The sequence below is a fragment of the Natator depressus genome, chromosome 10 (assembly GCF_965152275.1).
Source record: "Natator depressus isolate rNatDep1 chromosome 10, rNatDep2.hap1, whole genome shotgun sequence".
In the NCBI taxonomy this organism is placed as follows: Eukaryota; Metazoa; Chordata; order Testudines; family Cheloniidae; genus Natator; species Natator depressus.
The window spans coordinates 59478640-59500913 of NC_134243.1; the positions used below are offsets into that span (position 1 = coordinate 59478640).

Consider the following 22274-nt stretch of genomic DNA (forward strand, 5'->3'; position numbering starts at 1 on the left):
TCCAAAGGGAAGACAATCTTTACCGTTTCCCCTCCAATATGGCAGTGACCACTGCTGAAGCAGTAGTTGATCAAATCTCCTGTGCAGAAGCAGCCATTAGCATTCAGGAGGAGGCACCCTATTTGCTTTACCATTTCACGTTCAAATATTTGTTTGTGTTCCTATTTAAAGAGTATATTTCCTTGTGGTGTTCCTTTAGCCTGTTGGGGCCTTCAAGCTGAGCCCATATGTCTAGCTATGTTGCAGTGTGTGGTTAGGAGGGGCAGTTTGGTTGGACTGTGTTGCAGTGTGTGGCCTGTGAGAAGTTAGATCATTGTTGTGTCTTTGCATATTGTCTTTTACACAACATTAAGAGTATGAGGAAAACTGGGTTCCAAATAACTGTTTTTAATAACTACATACAAGCCACGTTACTTGGATACACTGCTGTTCTGTTAGGCTTCTCATGGCTTCTGCAACACAAGAGACTTTGAAACTATTTAAAGGGCTACTATAAAATTCCTGCACACAATCTCTTCTGTGTAAGATTCAGCTCTGGGAAGGTTATGTTTTAAATTAGTATGCTTTTAACTTCAGGAGTGCTATTTGTTGGATATGTAAATGAAGTGAAATTTATTTATATATTTGTTGATATATTTTTCTATTATTTCCTCTTTTATGGGTAAGTCCTGGTTAGTGAGTTCTTCCACCAGACATATAGTGTAATGGCTTCTCTTGCAAAAGAAGGTAAACTTTTGTTATACTTGTAATATCAGGAATCCAATTAAGATATTGTCCTGAGGGGGACTTGTTTATCTTCACCCAAGAGTTTTCATTTGGATTGCGGTAACTCCGAATTATTATTGGCTATATTATTGGTCACTAACTCCTCCATAGTTTACAGTTATGTCTAATTACTCTAAAGTCAATAAAACTGAGTATAAAAACAATAAAGTGTCCTTACCACCACATAAACCATTACTTTTGTGGTCAGTAGCTTGCAGGCACAACGCAGCCAACATGTGAGAGACATAAAAGTATATTTGGGCCAGAACTGAATGACAGACCTCACAATCAGTTACCACAAGGGCTCCAATCATATGCAGCACCTCACTTTGCCCCAGTGGAAATCACCATGTTTGAAGAGTAATTCCTCCTATAGTAGGTTGTCCTGGGGTGGGAGACAAAAACTCCATGAGGGTCTCCCTGTGGAGCTACTTCAGATCATTCCAGGAGCAAGGCAAGGTCTTGTCACCCTCTACTTTCCCCTCCCCATGGAATAAGCCACATCTCCATACCCAAAATCCAGTGGCTCTCCTGGGATCTGCAGGAGGACAGGACCACACCAGTGAAATGCCTGTATTAGGGTCCCTGTCCCCCAAACAAGGAGTGGCTCCATAAAAAAAAAGCAATATAGTTTGGAACCTTATTACTTTTTTCTACTAATCTGCTAATTACTAATTACTTTTTCCTACTAATCAGGGTTGGTGGAGGACTATCACCTCTACTTGTGCAGATTCTGTAGTATTATGAATTGTGGTAACTCCTGCAGCTGTTTGGAGTCATATTGATTTCACGAAGGGCCCAAACAGACCAAAAGGTCTGGCCATAGACAGCAGCTTGCAGAATAGGGGCATTGATTTCTTAAAACTAATGAGATTTTAGTTTCACATTTTGTTAAACCGTTAAACATCTGAGAAAATGTTATAAATTTTTGTAATGAAGTTGAAACAGCATCTCAGTTGGTTTATGTTGTTTAATTTTTTAAAACTTCAGCTGATTGTTTTAAACTTTTGTTTATGCCCTGATCCTACAGAGACTTAAGCATGTCAATGGGGCTATTTAGGCTTTGCATGATCAGGGCTTTAGATATTATTAATAATCATCCATCATCTTAATTACAGTAATGGCAAGGGACCAGACAAGATTGGGGTGCCATAATGCTAGGTGCAGGATAAACACAGAGCAGAAGATAGTTCCTGCCCCAAAGAGTTTACAATCAACATTTTGTTGTATTTTTATGCCATTCAACTATATTTTTATCTCAAACAGTTGGGAAAATTACCAATTTAATTCTTTAAAAAACAACACCCTTTTCATTGACACAGAGAGCAATTATGTGAATTAAATGAAAGTTGGACCCTGTTTCTTGATACATTTGGACAAAGAAATGCTGAGCTAGCTCAGATAATGCCAGACTTCCATTCCACCGAAACTTGCTGCTATTCCCTCCAGCCTCCTGCACGCTCCTGCCTTCATGTCTTTTCTCCTCAATGGTCCTTTGCCTTTTTGTAATTGTTTCTGAAGATTAATTTAAAAATTAATCACAAAAGCCCCCTCTGTACATTTAATAGCCTTGGATTTTCCTTTGCTGATAACTGGCTCCTGTGGGCACTGGGCTGAGCCACTGGGGACACTAAGGGCCTAGGAAGGCCCAGCTGCCTGCCTTGCTCATGGTCATGAACAAGCAGCAGGGGGCGCTGTGAACAGTTCACGTCGCTCTCCCTCACGGAGGAGACGCTCTATGCGGAAGGGAGCATTATAGCTACACTTCCGGTCAGGTGTATTCGGTCACTTCCCGCGGCGCGGCGCGGCGTGGCCAGGCGGCTGGGTGCCGGGAGGGTTCAGTCGGCAGCAAGATGCGCATCGAGAAGTGTTATTTCTGCTCCGGGCCCATCTACCCGGGGCACGGGGTCATGTTCGTGCGGAACGACTGCAAGGTCGGGGCGGAAGGCGCGGCCCGGGGGCGGGGTGTCGCGGGGCTGCTGGCGCATCGCCACTCGGAGTTGGTCCAAGCCCGGCCCGCGTGGGGGCCCACACAGCCTGGGGCGGGGGCAGGCGCGTCTGAGGACCGGCTCCGCTCTGGCGGCGGGCTTGGGAGAGCCGGCTCTAGCCCGTTAAAGCGCAGCCTGGGCTGGCCGTGGCCCCGCAGCCGGGCGGCCCGTGACGCCTGCGGGCGCTCCCCATCCGCTCCCGCCCGGCTGCCGTGTGCTGAGAGCGCGGGGCTTGGGGGTGTTTTCCCAGTTCACACGGGCGCACTTGCACTCGTTCTAGGGGAGCTGGCGTGAGTCGACAGAGCGCGGGCGGCGGTGGCCTGGCTGAGCCCTGGGCTTTTCAGCCCTTCCCCCGCCCCTCCCCCCATTTGCAGACCCCTACACATTTTCAAATGGAGATGCGGACTGCTTTGAAATCTTCGCCGTAGTCCGCGGACCCCTAGGGGTGCGCAGACGATAGGTTGAAAACCGCGGGTTTAGCCATGCGGCCTACGTGCTCGCAGGGTTTAGGATGTCAGAGCTAGGCATGGCTAAGCCCTGCTGTCACTGCCTCTGCTACAAGTACTATTTATACTTGAGTTAGCTCTCATCAGGAATCACACCCCTTGCTCCTATTGTAGATGAGTCCAAAATTAATTAAGGTAAAATCTTTTCTGCCCAGCCAAAACTGAAAGTACTTGTGTGGCAAAATGTAAATATCAGCATTTGCTCCATTGTAAAGACCAGTGTTAGACTAAAAATGCTTGACCCATTGAGGTCCTGATTCAGCAAAGCTCTTAACTGTGTGCTGAAATACTGTTTTAAAGTTTACTAGATGTTTAAGTTCAACAAAACCATTAGAATTTAGGTATGTGCTTAGGTGCCTTTCTGAATTGGGGCCTTAAAGATGAAATTAAGCTCTGAAAAGTAGTTTAGTATCTTTTTTCTGTACCTTTCAAAACCTGACTATTTTTATGTGCGGTTGGGAGTTTATCCTGTAAGAAAAGCACTAGCTCTAGGACTAAGTGACCTGTATAGAAAATTCATGGAACAGTTTTAAGGTTTTGTAGTTACTTCTGTGGGTGATAATTTAATAATCCTGTTCCCTGCAGTTTTTTGACCATCAGTTTGTTTAAAGGTAATTCCTGTATAGATGCATGCATGTTCCCAGCAAACTGTAACTGAAGATACTGTGAAAACAGAGTAATGTGACTTTGTAAAATAAAACAAAGTAAAAATAATGTTCTAAAGCTCACACAAACTACTAACTTGAATAATACCATCATTGCAGAAGATACATTGACACTTGTATTATTTATCCTCTTCAGTATCTTTCTATAATGATTTACATGATCTAGTGATATATTAATCTCATTTTGCCAAATCCTATTGAATATAATGGTGCATACAGACTGTCACAACAGGATTTTGTGAAATAAAACTACACTCAGAATTATGCATTTGTTATACATGCAACAGCAGAAACCTATTATGCTAACTTAATATTTCTGTGCAAAGATCCATTGAAACAGTACAAGTATCTTACTCATTACACTGAAATTTTATGTTTTAATAGTAAATATTCTGTATTTATTACTCTGCAAGAAGGTTAATGAACGTTTATTCCATTAAAATTCTATTCTGTGGATTGTAGACCAGAGTTTAGACATGTGATCTGAACTAACCAAAATGAAGTTTATTTTTCAAAATTATGAAAAGGATACCCTGTAAAGCTTAATAGCTATATTTAAGTTGAAATTACCAAAACACACCAGGGCTGTTACACAAGTAACTTGCTGTAAATGCAACCCTCCACAACCTCAAAGTGGGGAATGGTCTTTGTCTGGGCTGGTAGGGAAATTTGACAGTGGCTTTCTTAAGGATCCCCTCTTGAGAGAGGCAAGTGCGAGGTGATGAGAGGGAAGCATCACCTGAGCTGGCAGGTGGGTTTATGTTGCTTAGGTAAGCCATTGGCCTCTCCCCACTTATGGGAGGGTATATAAACCATATCCCTCCTGCCTGAGCCTTCTTTCGTGCCCAGATTAGCAGCTCCCACCCCGGGAATAGCAAAGGACCAGTTGTTTTGGTCTGCTGTGGTGTTGTAAAGTTCCTTTTTTGCACTGGGAAGAAATTTTTCCCTCGCTACCAGACTGACCAGGGTGGGGCATTTGTTTTTTTTTTCCCCAGAATGGGCATGAGGAATGTACTGTATTTCCTAATCTCTGGTAGACCCTTCAGGTTCAGACTAAGGCTCATTGGCTGTTCGGTGTGGTTTGGCTTCCATGAAAGCTAAAATTTCTGTCCTATAGTTAATAACTTTAGTTTTATTGGTACTTTTCATTATAAGGAAAAAATAATGGTGATTCTTTAAATTGGCACTGAATAGTGCCAGTAGAGTAACATAACTAAGATTAACGTCCGAGTTATTTTGGATGGGGTGGGCAATAATGTCCTTTGATTATAGAAGTTTTTTCTGTTTGTATTTAATCTTTCTTTAGGTCTTTAGATTCTGCAGATCAAAATGCCACAAAAACTTTAAAAAGAAACGAAATCCCAGAAAGGTCAGATGGACCAAAGCCTTCCGAAAAGCAGTTGGTAAAGAACTAACAGTGGTAAGTGCTTGGTACTGTTGTGCTACTAAAGAATTTAAACACACTGCTATGTGTGTTTAAGTCCTGGCCAAGAATAAAAACAAAACATGAACATTACACGTGCAGTACTCCAAGTGCCATAGCCAGGCAAGTCACGGTATGGAAGTGCTTGTGTGACCCCAGAGACAGTGAGAACAAAATCAGTGCTTTAAAAATACAGTTTGGTCTTTCCATTTTCTCGGTAATAAAGCACAAATATGCAGCATGCTTTTCTTTGAAAGTTTAAAACTAGCCATTCTTTACCCTTCACCCCGAAATTTGCCTTTCTGATTAGGCTTCTGTATTTTCAGTTTAAATGTGTTGTGCTTTCTTCTTGCTTGATAACATTGAATTACTGTGAAAATAAATAGATACAACCATTATTTTTATTCTTCATGGCACTCCTAATCATTTAGCATCGAAAAGGATTGTCTTACATGTGAAGAATAATGTAGTAGTAGCTGTAGCTTTAAACTTTGTGGTCATAAACATGCAGTATCTGTGATAAGAATGGCTAATCTTATCACAGATGATGATGCTGTGAAGTGGCAAAGAACTGCCATTTTGCTTGAATCACTTTTAATCGTAAGACTGTACATTAATTTAAATTTCGAGATGTTTTGTTCCCAATTTATCAAGTAAATGCCTGAGCTTCCACACTACTGTGAGTCACAGACTTGGAGATTCCTTTAAAATCTGTTAGTTTAAAAAAAATTCCTCAAACCACACATTCAGCAGTAAAACAAATGGAAATTAGTTTTACAGAGGTTTCTTTTTCTGGGTTTCTGGCTTTCCAGAAGTGCAGGGGCAGCAAGGCCCAAAGCCCTGTTCTCCAATGCTGAGAGGGATGGGCAGCATGGATAACAACAACATAGTATTTTGCACTTCTGTAGCATCTTTCATCCAATGCAGTCAAAGTATTTTACAAATGCAAATTAAACCTTGCAACACACCTGTAAGTTATGTATCACCTCCTTCTTACAGAAATCAAAACAAAATGCAGAGATGGTTTGGCTTTTTGCAAGTCATTCACTGACAGATATCAGGGTAGGGTGCAGAAGTTCTTAATTTTTCTTGAACATAGGCATTCACAGAGGCCTGGTCTACCCGGAACTTTTGTACTGGTATAATTATGGTGGTTAGACATAATTTTTTAACTGATAGCATGGGGATAAGCTATACTAGTATAACTGTATCCACACTGGCCAGGGGAAGGGCAGTTGTAAAGAACTATGTGGGTATAGTTAAAGCAGTATAACTTTTTTGTGTAGACAAGTCCTAATTAAGGAGTGAAAATTTTAAAATTACTGCACCTGTTGTTGATTGGGGATGCAAATGACAACTTGGATGAGTACACTGGTGTCCGCAAATCAGGTAGTTACACGTATACAGCACTTTTATCTATTGTACCCACATTTGATAGCATGGATATTTGAGCGTTTACTCATGGGATTGGTTGTGTGGGCAGGTGTCATATCAGAGAAAACTAACACGCCTACCAGTTTGTTCTTAAGCCTGTCATTAACTGGTCCGCTCATCAAGTTCTAGACTTCATGTGCGGCAGTTATGATGATGCAATTTTGACGAACATCTTACTTACGCTTTCCTCAGACTCAACTTATTTATTGGAAAAGAATATTTCCCTTGTTTACTTTCATTTTAGCATTTTTCCCCATGTAATATAGTTTTTGTTCTGAAGCATCTTTAATTTAATCTGTAGACTATATAGATTTCTCAAGTGTAAGGCAGTTAACTTTGTTGATCTTTCTCTCTAAGGAGAGAATTTATAAGAAGAATCTTCCCCCACAAGGATTCTTTCATTTCCCAAGCATGAAATAGATTTTAAAAAAAGTTAAAAGAATTTCAAGACAGATTTACTTCCCTGGGAGAAATTGATTAAATATGCATACATGGTTAGGACAGTCCTTAAATAGAGGATTATTGGGATTTTATTATCTTTTATTAACAGCAAAATAAGGATGCTCAATACTTTCTTGGCACTGTTGGTGACTTACTGCTGTCTACGGAACTTCCCTGTGGATATTATTGTGCAGTTAGCCAAGAGTGTGGTTTTTAATGTGCCTGCCAGACATAATCTTTAGGCTGCCATGTAATAACTGGGCCTTCTGAAGAGGTGCTGTGTGTTACTATACTGTTAAAAACTAATTTAGAATTACTGGGTGTGGGGTTTTTTTTGGTTTTTTTTATTTGAGATCCCTGAGCTGATGGAGTAGGAAGAATGGTCAGAAGATCTTAGTTGGTTCTGTTCTCACATTCTCTTAAGCTCTTCACTTCAGATTTTAGGCTTAACAGTATCCTAACAGAAGCTGACATTATTCTAATTATAAAGAAAAGGAAAAACAAAAATTAAAAAGGAAACTGTCAAATATAAGGCCAAGTTATAGTATATTGTAGATGAAAGCTCTATTTAGATCTAAAGGGTTCCTGTTATTAGGGAAAATAAATGAAAAGAGGTGGAATCGTCTACAGAGTCATGGCTAGCACCAGAACTACCTATCAAAATACCACTAAAATATATGTGCTGAACTGAACATTAGCCAATCAGTATTTAGCTATTTTTTTTAGCATCGCCAGCAGCAAATGAATGTTATTAGCTGTAATGTAATCAGCAACTGGACAGTGCTGTGTGTACCTTTTTAGGAGCACTTCTGGGGTGCTGAGAGGCTTTTGCAGCCACTTTTTGCTTAGAGGGTGTTCAGATCTCTGCTACAAACATATGATGATTTTCTCCGGGGATTTCTTGCCGCTGTACTTAGACTGGATGGAACATCTAATTAATGCTTACTTTTTGGGGCTCTCTTTCTGAGTGGCATTTGATCAGCTAGTCTGGGAATACTCGTGAGAAGTTTTTCCTCAGTATAGTAGAGGAGAGACTTCCTGAGACAGCTGTATAAAACTTTTTACAGTTCTAGTTGGTGTCAGTTAAGGCTACTCAGAATAATTTAGGACATAGCAAAATACTTGTCTTTGTACTTCTCATCCTCTCCCCTTTCAGAGCTTGGGTTGTTACCAGGATTCTTGGTTCAGAATTAAACTGACCAGATCGTCTTTAGAACCTACATTTAGACTACTGCTCCTGGCATTTCTAACTCCTGACCTAATTGATCGATCTAGTCCAGGTTGTTGCATTTTGATTTCTGAAAATTCCCCTAGTCCAGGTAGACTGGAGCCACCCAGAACTTTTTCTACCTCCCTTGAATATAGTTTGGGTTTAAGTCTTACTTTCAAAGTACCAAGAAGGATCACTATGAAAAGTTGCAAATTGCTTCCTAACTAACTTTTCTGTACAGATGGCTCTTAAAGCTTAGTAATGATATTACAAGTTTTTAGAACCCCAGGAGATTTCTCTAGGTTTTTCTTGTGTCTTTTGAAATGTCTGTAGTTTGACTTGATCAGGTGTTTAATGGTGATCTTATGGCTCCTGCAAAACCATTGGGTTCATGTTCCTTGCTTCTTTTATTGAGAAGTTAGTCTTGTAGTTAAAGCATAAAATCGAGCGCAGAGATCTGGATTCTCTCTGATTCTTGCCATAGATGACCTATGTAACCATACCTCTCTTCAGCATCTGTAAAAAGGGGTCTTGCATACCTAGCAAGGGTGTTGTGAGCCTTAATTTTTTTGCAAAGTGTGTTGCAATCATTGGCTGAAAGGTGTTATAGGTGAGCAAAGTATTTCTTTTCACTGTTTAGGTGGTAACTGAAAAGACAATGACATGGACAAAGCATAAAACAGTTACTCTGTTCTGCTTTTTCCTAGAACTAGCTTCACTCAATGTCCTTCTCCCCAGCTCCAAAAAACAAAACTCCCTCCTTGCCTCCCAAACCTATAGTCCTTCACCTAAAATGTTAATATCTTACTCTTGCTTCTTAAGTTCACTGCACAAACATTTTTGGCAGAAGGATGTAGTGTAAATTACATCTACGTAGACAATAAATAATTCAGAATGTTTCTCCAAGCAGTAAGCAATCTGAAGTTGGTTTGGAAAGAGAATAGGATAGTTACCAATTAGGGATGCAGTTCCTGGGTGTTGAGGGTCTGCAGCTCTAACTGTTAAGAGCCATAGCAAAATGATTTGGCCTTTAGCACTCTGCATTCTCTTCTTGCTGTTAAGATGTTTATCAAATGAAGATGTTCAAATACAGAGGAGTTTAAAGGATTGGTATTTTCTTTACAGCTTAACTTTGCAGTTCCAGCTAACAGATGATAAAGGAATTTTTTTGTCTTCCAGTGTCTTTAAAACTGACCTTCAGTAAGTTTTTTTTCAATGAAGATTGTGAGTGATGTTAAATTGTGTGAGACCGTTTACAAGTGGTGCTTTGGCATTTTTCTGAGAACTATCTGGAAACAAGCAAATGATATATTAGACTCCGTGAATAGCCATCTGATACCATTTTTAGTCATTTCGTTGTGCGTAACTACCTGGTGCTGACTCAGGAGAACTGCTGCCCACTCTGCTCTCCATTCAAACCAAGTTTTCTTTGTTTAAAATGGTGACTTGTCCCTGACTAACAAAAACGTGAGGGTTATGGCCAATATGTTTGCTGTTTGGAGGGTGGTAGTGATGTGGGGTCCCCAAAATCTCCATCTCAAAACCATGAATAAACCCTGTCCTACTGATATTTGAGAGGGAGCACCACAGGGCGCTCTCTTAGCAACAACATGGAGTGGACAGGTAGCAGAAGATAGCCCAGCTATTGCCACGCTGGGCAGAGATGCTGCTACGGTGCTCTTAGTAGCTGGTCAGGGTGGAGCACAACAGAATTAAATGCCACTGACCTCCAGATACTTCATTACTGGGGGAGCAAGGCAGGTGTGGATGATGCCCATCCTACATCAAGATGTGTAGCAATAGCCATGGGGAGAGTGAGAGGAGAGAATAGGTAGGTCCAGAGACAGCCATGCAGGGATTACTTTGTGAGGGAGGAAGGGGCCTGCTGGGAACTAACCACTTAAAAAAAGTCGTGATTGCTGTGCGTAGGATATGTTAGAGGTGGTGGGAACAGGGAAAACGATGTCAAACAGTCTGTGTTGGCTGTTCTCCTTCCCTCCGCTTGCAGTCAGTGTCCCCCTTTGAAGCACAGCAGGTGATGTCTGTATAGTTCAACTCTCATAGAAGAAGGAATCCCTTGCTTATCTGAAGGCGGAGAGGGTTGGCTCAGGCCTCCACATCTCCAAAATGGGGCTGTCCCATTGCAGTGGAGAAGTCAGTGATTGTGTTTTCAGTGAGATGCAGGGAGGATAAGAGCATAGAGGTCTGTTTGGCAGTGATTCTCTAGTTCTCTGCAGACAGCTCTCTGTGGTGATTAATGTATAGAGGGTTAGTGCCCACCTAGAACCTCCTGCATAATGTTCTCATTGGTAGCTCATCTCTGAGGCAATCTGTTTGCTTGCCTGCTTCCTCTTGTTAAGTATCTTTGTGTGTGAGAGGTGTTTCTCTCATGCCTATTCTTTCTCCCCTATCTTGTTAAATTAACATAGCATAGGTCAGAGTGCATAATTCTGCCTCTTAGCATTACTGCCTGCTGCTGCTATGAGAGTCTTCTATGGCAGTGCTACTCAAAGTGGTGGTCCGCAGACCGGTGGTGGTCTGCAAGCCATCGGCTGCCAGTCTGTGCGCATATTGGGGGACCAGCAATTTTTTTCCCCACATCAGATAGCTTGAGAAGCATTGCTCTATGGGTTCTTTCTTAGCCACCACAACAGGGCTCTGGGATTATTCACCCCCTGCCAAGACTCAACATTACCTCAGAAAATGATCATATTGGGTAATTGCTGGTCTTCACCCCTGCTTTGGGTGTCCAGGGGAGAAAAAAGGTACTTCCCTTAAAGACCTGACACAAAAGTATATTTTTAAATATTAAGTTTAGGATTCAATGATATGTAGCAGAAATTAGTATTGAGAGCTGCTAAGATGTTTTGTATTTAAATTAGTTTGTTGTAGGTTTAGAGAAATGTCTATAATAGATCTTGTTCAATCATATTGTCAGATAAAATGAAGGGAGTTTTATGTTGAGATCCTTTAGATTTCTTTTCACAAATGTAAATTGTGGATATTTATTTATGCAGCTACTTGTTCCTAAAACTATGTATTGCCCACTTACTGTGTCTCAGTGTAAGCTGTATTTACTTTCCTTTTTTACACAGGATAATTCATTTGAGTTTGAAAAACGTAGAAATGAGCCAGTGAAATACCAGAGAGAGCTGTGGAGCAAAACCGGTAAGTCACTTTAGGAAATGCCAGCTTTTCTAGAAGACTAGCTGGGAATAAGCTCTTCTGTCCATGTACAGTTGTTAGAAGACTTTAAACCTTGATGTTCATATTTATAATTAATCTTTTTTGTAAATACTAGAAACCTGAAAAGAGATTTATTTTTAAGTGTGCCCCAACCTAGAACAGGAATTTTTGTTCTGCCTCCCAACTGCACATCATTGATATGAAATGGATTAGTCTTGGTATTCTCATACAAAAATAAAATGTAATTTTTCATTATAATCTAGATAGACCTGTCCCGTATGATTGCTGCCTTTTATGGTAAATGAGTCCACACGTTTTTTCCACTTAATTTGTAAAAAGGGTAATATCAAACTTGATAGGGACAACTCAGCACTAAAACTAAGATTCTACTCGGATTACAGATATACTTTGTTTTCTGCTTCCATTTCTACAAAACAATAGTAATAGAATATATGATTGTCTTATCACTCTACATAATGGTGCTCAGTTATCAACTGTAATAATAAATTACAATATTTATTTGCCTTTGTAAATCATTGTCATTCACAGAACTTTAATTACAAAACAGTTTTCATAGGTATATAACTCTGCAGTAAAACACATTCTCCTGTTTGAAACTTGATGTCTGTTTTGAGGCATTTTTGAATACCTAATTTCAGAGCAATCGGATAAATTGACTTTTATACGTATAACAGTTCTTTAAAATGCTTTTACTGATGTTGGAATGACTTTTGTATGTGTTTGTGTTCTTAAAACCAGCTTAGATTTTTTAAAATGAAATCTGGAAAGCAAGTAATGTGTAACATGTTAAGTCGTTAATGCTTTTCATTCTTAGGCATTTTTAATACGTATTACACAAGTTCCAAATACATAGTTACACAATAGATCACCATAGCTCTGAAGATTTATACCTTTCTACCAGAAATGTTCTTGTCCTTGTTAGTTTTTTAAAACAAACAATTTGACCAAAAGACTTTGTCAGGAATGCCAATAAAAAGCCAGAAAATTAAGAAGATTGGACATTGCCCATTGCATTTGAGGGAGAAGTATGATGGTGGGAATTAAAAATGGAGTACCACTCTAAAAACTCTGACTTGGTCTGTGTTCAGCATTTTGTCACAATCCTATTGTTAGGAGCACAGGATTTTCCATACAAATCAGACCATTGATCTTGCATGTTCACGGACCTGCCTCTGACTGGCTAATACCTGATCTCTCAGATGGAAGTGAAAAACCCATCGTGCATTAGTCTAATGGTTTGTTTATGTGCATATGAAAAAAAAAAAGCTTCATTCCTGCAGCAATCAGATAACAAATCTCATGCTTCAGGGTGATTACCCTTAGATGTGAACCTACGCAAGTTGCTCGTAAAATTGTCCAGACCTTTTAAAATTCATGTAAATTACTTACCTCTTTGCTCCTGTGATGGTGTGATGTTAAGTAAATATATTTTTAAAAATTAATATTAAGTTTTGTTAAGACTTAAATAGCTAATTTTGCAATTGTTTCAACAACAAAATAGTAAATAGTTGAAGAGAATCGTGATTCAAAAATATGCTGTTCCTTTGTCTAAAAAGTCATAACTGCTAGGACTCCTGCTTCATTTTCTAATGACTCACCTTAAGTGTTTCTACAATTATATTTAGGTTCCTGTGTAAATATGTATTACATCTTTGCTAGTAGGTACCTAATGTTCAGTCTGTTTGCACAAGTAGTCCATTTTTTCAATAAAAAAATTTCCACTCCCAACAGCAAGGAATTGGTGAGTTTCTGTTTTAAAAATAAATGTTACGTTACTTGTCACTTATAACATGATCTCAAAGTGATGCTTAGGTTGTCTTTGCATTGTTTACATTTAAAAAAAAGTTAGTATGTTGCTGTGACAGCATATTTGCTCTGCAGAGTTTGTTGGTATACCTGTGCTGCCTATTCAATTTACAGCACCGTCAATCAAGCCCTAGGTTTGATTGAGCAGTCATTTGTAAATCTCATCAATTATAGGTAAGAGATTTGGGAGTGGAAGGAGAGCATATTTTACTGGAATTATGCATCTGTAATCTTGGATTAACCTGATCTTCCTTATATTGTTTTTTTGTTTCACATCGCTGTTCAAAAGAGTTCAAACTTTTTGGGCGGTCAGGCTGTGGGCAGGCATTGGGTTTCACTTCGTCCTTATTTTTTTTTTTTTTTTTTTTTTTTTGAAGAACTGTTAGAGCAGTGGTTCTCAAACTTTTTTTGTTGTGGAACACTTGAAAATTGCTGAGGATCTCAGCAGACCACTTGATGATCTTAGCTACCGGTACAAACAACATTTGCAAACTATTATAAAGCGCTTTGGATAAAAGCGCTGTATTAAAAAAAATAATTAACTTTTTTTGTTCTACAAATAAAAGCACACTCATATTTTAATGTCAGTAGTCTTACCTTTTTAATGTGATGTGCCCTCTCTCCCCCACTGTGGCAGCCCCTGAGTTGGGGCTGGCAAGGAGGGGGGGGGGGGGGTCTCTTCCCTGCCACACTAGCCACAGAGCTGAGGCTGGGAAGGAGGGCCGTCTCTCCCTGGCAGCCGCAGTCCTGGAGCTGGGGAAAGCTGTCTCTTTCTCCAGCTGCCGCAGCCCTGCACATCCCAAATTCCCCCCACCCACTCTTCTCACCCCACTACCTCATCCCACCTTCCCCCCCCCCCCATTTCCCCCAAGGCCACCATCTCGCCTTACATGTGCGTCTTCTCCAGGGTCCAGGCACCTAATTAGTGGAACCATGCCTGCCTTCGTTCTCTTGTGTGCGGCAGCCGAGGTGCGGACCACCTGAATGGAGCTCAGTGGTCCACGGAGCACAGTTTGACAACCTCTGTGTTAGAGAATCAGAGTATAGAATCAAACTGCATTCTTAACCACTATATTAGTGTTTGAGTGATTCTGTCTCCTGCTGTCTTTTAAAGCTATGCTGTCCTGTTCTTTTGATCCCCTTGATTCTACACTAGTTTGAAACAAAATATAGCAATCATGATAATTTTGTGGCATGTGAGACCATCATTTATTTTTAAGATAGGAAGAAGTATTATTAAGGGGGAAAGGGTAACGACATTTGGATAATGGTGAACTAGAAACAAAAGTCCTCCATTGTGAGAGAGGATGGAAGGGATAAGAGAGAGGTTGTATAGACAAAGTGGAAACTTGAACTGAAATTTTAGAGTAAAATTGATGATAATTTCTAGCTACAGAATAGTATCTGTCAGTACTACATTGCAAAGAGAACTTCTCTGTTAGATGTTTCTTTTATTCTGGGTTCTGTGCATATTAAGGAACACATTATAGTAAAATGTGCCTTTAAAACAGTACTAGTTAAATTGTTTCAGAATGTTAATTAGATTATCAAACACACATGTTTAAAAATATTTAAAAACTGTTTTTTTGTTTGTTTCAGTTGATGCAATGAAGAGAGTGGAAGAGATCAAACAAAAACGCCAAGCTAAATTTATCATGAACAGGTGAGAAGGATTTGCAGTAGCACTTAAAAAATCCCAGTCAGGTTCTGGGGTGCATCATGCTGTACAGGCATGCTGCAAAGAGATAGCCCTTGCTCCATGGAGATGATGCTCACAAATTTTAAATGGCTGTTTGCTCCTTACACACGAACGGTAGTGCAAGTATTATTAATTTATTATGTGTAGCACAGTAGTACATAGGAGAGTCATGGACCAGGACCATGCTAGGCGTTGCAATAACACAACAAAACAGTCCTTGCCCCAAGGAGCATACAATCTAAGTTTAAGACAACAGACAGCAGATGGAAACAGACTGGGGAATACAAGAAAACAAAGACAATATTGGTCAGCATGGTAACACACTAGGAAGCTTGAGAAATGAGTCTACATAATGCTGACTGTTCAAGGGAAAGGAGGTCTTGCCAAACATTAGGAGCTGTAGTCTGATATTTGGAGGAAGGTGGGGGAAGACTTTGTATGTAATTTGAGGTTTCCAAAATCTGAATAAACTTCTCATAGTTTGAAACTTGCTTTCGTTGTCATCCCGTTGCATCAGTATTTATTGGATTCTATTTAAGTTGTAACTGCCACTATAATTCCCTAATGGACTCGGAGAGATGTGGAATTTCACTAAGATTTAATACACATGCTTAAGGCTGCAATTTAGTCGTGGGTATTTGTAGTAAAAGTCATGGACAGGTCACAGGCAACGAAAAAAATTTACGGCCCATGACCTGTCCGTGACTTGTATTATATACCCCTAACCAAATCTTAGCGGGGGAGGGGGCTGCTCTCAGGGGGTGGGCCAATGGCACCTGCTGCCGGGGGCCACTGAGTAGTGGCTGCTCCTGCTGCCCTTGAGGCCGCCCACCTGCCGCGGCTCCCACAGCCCCCAGGATTGCTGCTCAGGTGGTCCCCATGGCCAGCCGCACTGGCCACAGCTGGCGGTGGGGCCACTCCAGCAGTGGCTGGTGTGGCTGTCCCCGGGGCCACCTGAGCAGCTGCCTGGGCGGCCCTGGGGTCAGCCACACCAGTAGCTGTAGAAGTCACGGAGGTTGCGGAAAGTCACGGAATCCGTGATTTCTGCAAATTCCGTGACAGACACAGAGCCCTACACATGATGTATATAAATTTATTTAAAAAAAAAAAATTAGGCTTTAGTATATAATCTCCAAATAATAACCCCCCCCTTATTCTCAGATTAAAAAAGAGCAAAGAACTGCAGAAGGCACAAGACATCAAAGAAGTCAAGCAAAACATACACCTTGTTCGGGCTCCACATGCAGGTAAGAACTGGATTTATTTAATCCTTGGTTGGATAGTTCATGTATAATTATTTTGAGCAACATCCATCATTTAATGAGCCAGATATAATTCCCTTCTCACTCCTTCCCCCACAAGAACAACCTCCCCCATCTGGCCTTCACCCATGGCAGACAGAATTCCATCAGTGTCTGTTACCTATTCAAATTCTACAGTATCAAAATACTCAGCTGACCTCGTTATGTGTCTGGTCTCCATCATTTTAAAATCAGTCGTTGGCACACATTGAACTATACTGTAGTTACTACATCTGTACAACGTCAGACTTCTTGAAATGTTGGACTCAATAGCAAATCATCCCTTTTGAGGAAGTGACATTTTATAATTCAGTTGTTTGCAGTGTTGTAGCCATGTTGGTCCCAGGACAGGAGAGAGACAAGGCGGATGAGGTATTATCTTTTATTGAACCTCACTCATCTTGTCTTTCATTCTATAATTGAGTGTTTGTAATGACATCTCAAATGCAAATGTTTATTAAACTTAATGTGATACACCTAATTAACTAGACAATTCAAAAATAGGTTGTTAATATTAACCAAAATGTATCTGAAGAATGCATAGATACAAATTTATATTCTCCATTACTGAGCAAACTTTACATTTTTCTTGGTTCCAATTGAGTTACAGTTGGAAAAATCTGTTCCTCCTAACTGGTTTTCTGCTGGTCCAAAATTTTTTAACTACAAATACTAGGTTATGCATTAAAAGGTATTGGTAAAATAGATTGTGTAGACATTGTCTTATTTGTGAATTTTGTTTTATTCTTCAATGTTTTTTACAGGATATGTTTTCAAACGATCTCCATCTTTTGCATGCAATTAGGCACACAACTACCCTTACATAGAATGGAGAGCAGCTGAAAATTTGTCTATTAATGCCTTGAAAAAATTGATCTTGGGGGATGTTGATTTGATATATTATAAAATACTATTATATTTTATATGGTAATGTTAATATAGTCCATTACAGCAAATTGTCTATAATATTGTAGCTGTCTTCTGTGTGGTGCTAACAGTGGGCAGTGTAAAAGAGCATAGTGCTTTTGCCTACATTTCACTCCGCTTTAATCCTCCCCTTGGTGTCCTTTTTGCTGGGACAGTTCTTCTAAATCTGGAGAAGTGAGCAGGAGCCTCTCAGTTTTGCTTCCTTTACCAAAGGAGTGGTTCATACTACTGCATGAAGTTCTGATTGATACTGCCAACTGGTGAAAGTCCATGGTACTAGATGAGGGGAATGTTCAGTGTATTATGTGAAAGTGAAGCTGATTTTAGTTATTGCTTTAAAGTAATGACAGCTCTCTTTTTTTGTTAAAACCTCTTTATCAGTATGGCTAGCTGATGATAAAGGTCATAATAAGTGTGTGTTAACTTGATTGCTGTAATTTGAGAATTCCCTCTAGACAATTTTTGTTAAGTGTATTCAGTTAAAATGCTTGATTTGTCTTTTCTTTTGAAGGCAAAGGAAAACGGCTGGAGGAGAAAATGGTTCAGAAATTGCAAGAGGATATAGCTATGGAAGAAGAGTCCTAAAAACCTTGTCCTTTGTCTGTCTTTGTTTCTTTCTTTCCCTCCTCAACCTACTTACTTACTGTTTTTTGACTCGCCTCTTCAGAGTTCTGACTTGTGCATTATTGATTCTTCTGATATTTGTTCATTGAAATGAAAGGTGATTAAACACACCCTAGATGCACATCTCTCTCCTGTGTGTGTGTGTGTGTGTGTGTGTGTGTAAGAAGCACCAGACATTGTTTCATTATATCTTTTAAGGGAAGGTACTCTCTTAATTCTTTATTGGGAGAAAAATACACTTTACTGAGCAAAAGTTATTTTGCAAGTCATCCAATACTGTTCGTAATTATAAAAATGAGGCAATTGGTATGAAATGGCTGTCCCGCAGATAACAGTTTTGGACAATACTTTTTGTAATTCTGTAATTATACAAAACCTTATTATCAGTGATGCATAACATAAAGCCTTTCATTTGAGATAATATATACCTCTTTATTGTCCAGGGAGGGACAGTGTAATTTATCTTTTATCTAGCTAATAATTCGTGGTATAATTGGTTTCAGTGGCAGTTTTCCTCAGTGGACTTTTGCCCAAGGCTTTTCTAATTTGGTATGCCATACCCCCCCCAGGGGTGTGTAAATTGCATCTTCGCACCTACAAGGAATGGCAGAATCACATTTTATCTATATTTACTGCAGTGGAACCTTAGCTTTTTACTGTATGCCAGTAGGGGAAAATAGGCTGCTTAAAATGTAACAATGGAAAGTGTTTTTGTGTATTTTTCCTTCCATATTTAAAAGAACTCTTCCTTTAGGACAGTCTATTAGAGCAACTAACAACGATGCAAGTTTTACTGTTTGGAGAAGGCTGCTGATAGAATGTTGGCTTCCAGTTTGAAGACTGGAACCATCACCTGTATAACCACTGGAACTCGAATCTGTGCCAGAAAACCAGGCTAGTTCAAATATGCAATAAATCTAACTTTTTACCATGTATAATGTAACTTAATGCTTTTGTAATTATGTTGACAGAAAAGTTGTTTTAAAGTATAGGTATGTTGGATATTCTTAGTAGTATTTTCTTCATCCAAAGTGGTGTTAGTGTTGCACTCAGATAAATAATTTTCAATGGACAACTATTTATCTGCACCATGATTAGGGAAGCCTTTCAAAAACACTTTAAGTATTATTTACTTTCTTGTCACTGCTAATTACACTGAAAAATCATAATTTGCAGTTTCATTCCTGATGTGAATAGGAGGTAAATTCAATTGGAAAACTACCTTATTTTAAAAATGTATATACTTGTATGCTGTTTGTTTTAAATTAAAATAGAATTATAGTTTGTACTTTCAAAAAGAGACTGTGGGGAAAACTGATGTGCATGGATTCAAAAATGTAGATCCACTTGAATTAAATGTCAACTTAGTATATTCTAAACGCTAACACACTCAGTTTCAACAGTTGCTAAAACATATAATTTAAAATTAGATAAATAACAATTGGAGGAGTTTGACACGAAGGTAAAGTTTAATTGTAAGATTTGCTAACTGTGATACACAGTGGCAGCATAAACTTGATGATCAGTGCCTTGGCTGACTGATATGAATTGTATTTGTTATCTAAGTGCTAATTTTTAATACTGTCTCAAAATCATTTGACAGATGAGCCAGGGGTATGCTGATAGGGTGAAATCAGTTAGGTGCTAAAATACACTTCCGAATGAAGATGAGTGCTCAGACTCCACCAAGGCAGAGAATATTTTCCCTTTGAAAGGTACCAGCATGTCCATTTTTGAGCATTGTGTACATGCAAGTTAAGTATCCCTTTATATATGTTTAGATTGTTCTTTAAAATGCTGCATTTCTGATATCTTTGCCCTATATCAAATAAGAAATTAAGCAGCTTGTGTATGTTTGGGGCAACAAAACAGTGAACCTAATCAAATATGTTAAAATACAATTGTAAGATGTAATTTGATGCGTGATCTAAAGTATATGCTAAATAAAGGGATTCCAATTACACAAAAATACACTGACTCACCTTTTTGGGATATCTCACAGAAACTTGCAGGAAAAGACTGAGAAAACTGGGTGCTATTGTTTTGAGAGAAAAAGTTCTGCTTTATGAGGTTTTTTTTCACTCTGGTTTTATCAAAAAGGTTGTAAATAAGACTAGGCCTTGCTAAAGCTATTGTTAGTGATTTTTCTCTTAGAAAACTTGTTTTTGTGAATGAATCAGGAGGAAGGTAATTTGTTTTAATATTGGGCTGAAGATGATGGAATTGCTTCCCGAGATGACAGGTACTGCAAGGACTCTGGCTGCAGTCACTGCAAGAGCCTCAAGGGCTCTGGTAAGTCCTAGTTTTAAACTAGAAAAGGATTTAAACTCTATCTTGTCTGGTACAGCAACTCTTAAGGCAGAGATTAATTTTATTAGTTGGATTACAGATCTGTGACTATTTCTGTGTTATTTTTAAAAAGGAATTTCTGATTTCTCTTTAGCTATACAAACTAAGCTAGTTTTCTGTGGGCCAGAGTTTAGTTTTTCAGTTTGATATCTGCCATAACAGTGAACTTGTACTAGAAAAAAATGTTAATGGGAAAAAGGACATCACAGGTTAGATGTAATACTTTAGGGCTAGTCTACACTGGCAGCACTTTAATATGCCTTGTGTGGTTGCGGCGCAGCTCTAAAAAACCACTTCAGCGAGGGGCGTAGCTCCTAGCACTGGCGCTTTACAGTGCTGCAACTTGCTGCACTCAGTGGGGGTGTTTTTTCACACCGCTGCGGGAGAAAGTTGCAGCGCTGTTAACTGCCAGTGTAGACAAGCCCTTAGTTACTGTAACACTGTAGAGCAGTGGTTCTCAAACTTTTCTGCTGGTGACCCCTTTCACATAGCAAGCCTTCAAGTGCGACCCCCTTTGTAAATTAAAAATACTTTTAAAATATATTTAACACCAGTATAAATGCTGGAGGCAAAGCGAGGTTTGGGGTGGCATCTGACAGCTCACAGCCCCCCATGTATTATCCTTGCGACCCCCTGAGAGGTCCCAACCCCCAGTTTAAGAACCCCTGCTGTAGAGCTTAGTTTTATGGAGTATTTCTTTTCAGAGTGCATCAGGCCATATTGGTGACATGCAAGTTGGATCTAATTCATGACAGGTGATGGATAGTATGGTGTTTTTCAGGGTGCACTTAAACTCAGATTTTGCTTCCTGTACAGGTATAAAGAACATCTGAAAATGGAAATAGTGTAGTTCTGTGCTGGGAGTGAAGGGGCTGGTGCGAGGAGCCCCTGCTGGTGCACAGGGGTTCACAATATAGCAGTGTGCAGCAGCAGTTTAGGGGAGCCCAACCTTATATATGGTCTCTTAGGGCAGAGGACTTTTTTAGACTTTAGATTCTGCTTTAGCTCTGTGCACCGGGGAAGTTGATTCTTCCACCCGCTTTTCACTTTCCCTCAGATGCTTGAGGGCAAGTCTGGTACCTTATTGAATACACTTTTAGATTCCAAAATAATACATTTCTAAAAGCCACCTGTCTCCCCTGCCCCCCCCCCACCGACCTCCCCCAACTTAAAGGGATGCATGAAAGAAAGCCATTAAAGAACTTTGGCTTCAAACTCCAGATATCTGAACATACTGGTGTAAATTCATTAAATAATTGTATTGCCAGGGTTCTATAGGCAAATACAGCATGTGTATTCAGAAATAGCTCACACAGCTTGCAGGTTGGAGCCTGCTTTAATGAGAGAATATAAGAGAGAACACTGGACTCAATCTTTTTTTAAGGACTCATGGGTAAGGCTACGTTTTAATCACAGGTATTTGTAGTAAAAGTAATGGACAGTAAACACAAATTCATGGCCTGTGACTTGTCCATGACTTGTACTATATACCCCTGACTAAATTGGGGGGGGGGTGTCCTGGGGGGTGCCACGGGTGCTCATGGGGGGGGCAGCCTGGGGGGCGCACTGTGGTTGCTGGGAGTGGGGGCAGCCTGGTGGTGCTGCGGATGCTGCACCTCTGACAATCTCACAGCCTTATTCATGAGTCTGTGTCCATGATGACCGGTTTCAGAGTGGTAGCCTTGTTTAGTCTGTATCAGCAGAAAGAACGAGGAGTACTTGTGGTTAAGAGTTGGTATGGCAACCCTCGTTTTTTCACGTGTGTGTGTCTTCCTACTGTATTTTCCGCTGCTTGCATCTGATGAAGTGGGCTTTAGCCCACGAAAGCTTATGCTCAAATAAAATTGTTAGTCTCTAAGGTGCCACAAGTACTCCTCGTTCTTTCTAGTGTCCATGATCATTTCCACGTCTCATTTATTGCCTTGTGCA

The 22274-nt window shown here is 39.9% G+C and overlaps 1 protein-coding gene across 1 annotated transcript; it reads left to right on the forward strand.

Moving 5' to 3' along the window:
* Positions 1–2534: 2534 nt before the first annotated feature.
* On the forward strand, positions 2535–20012 carry RSL24D1 (ribosomal L24 domain containing 1). The gene is made up of 6 exons (XM_074966315.1): positions 2535–2699; positions 5231–5344; positions 11528–11600; positions 15045–15108; positions 16306–16391; positions 17884–20012. Exons 1-6 carry the CDS (start codon positions 2619–2621, stop codon positions 17955–17957), a joined length of 492 nt encoding a protein of 163 aa, XP_074822416.1. The 5' UTR covers positions 2535–2618; the 3' UTR covers positions 17958–20012.
* Positions 20013–22274: the final 2262 nt, after the last annotated feature.

What these genes read in the sequence shown, in the direction of transcription:
- RSL24D1 (XM_074966315.1), top strand. Translation starts at nt 2,619, where the DNA reads ATGCGCATCGAGAAGTGTTATTTCTGCTCCGGGCCCATCTACCCGGGG. An exon ending in GCTAAATTTATCATGAACAG is followed by an intron (nt 15,109 to 16,305) that starts GTGAGAAGGATT and finishes CCTTATTCTCAG; the next exon opens with ATTAAAAAAGAGCAAAGAAC. An exon ending in TGTTCGGGCTCCACATGCAG is followed by an intron (nt 16,392 to 17,883) that starts GTAAGAACTGGA and finishes TTTCTTTTGAAG; the next exon opens with GCAAAGGAAAACGGCTGGAG.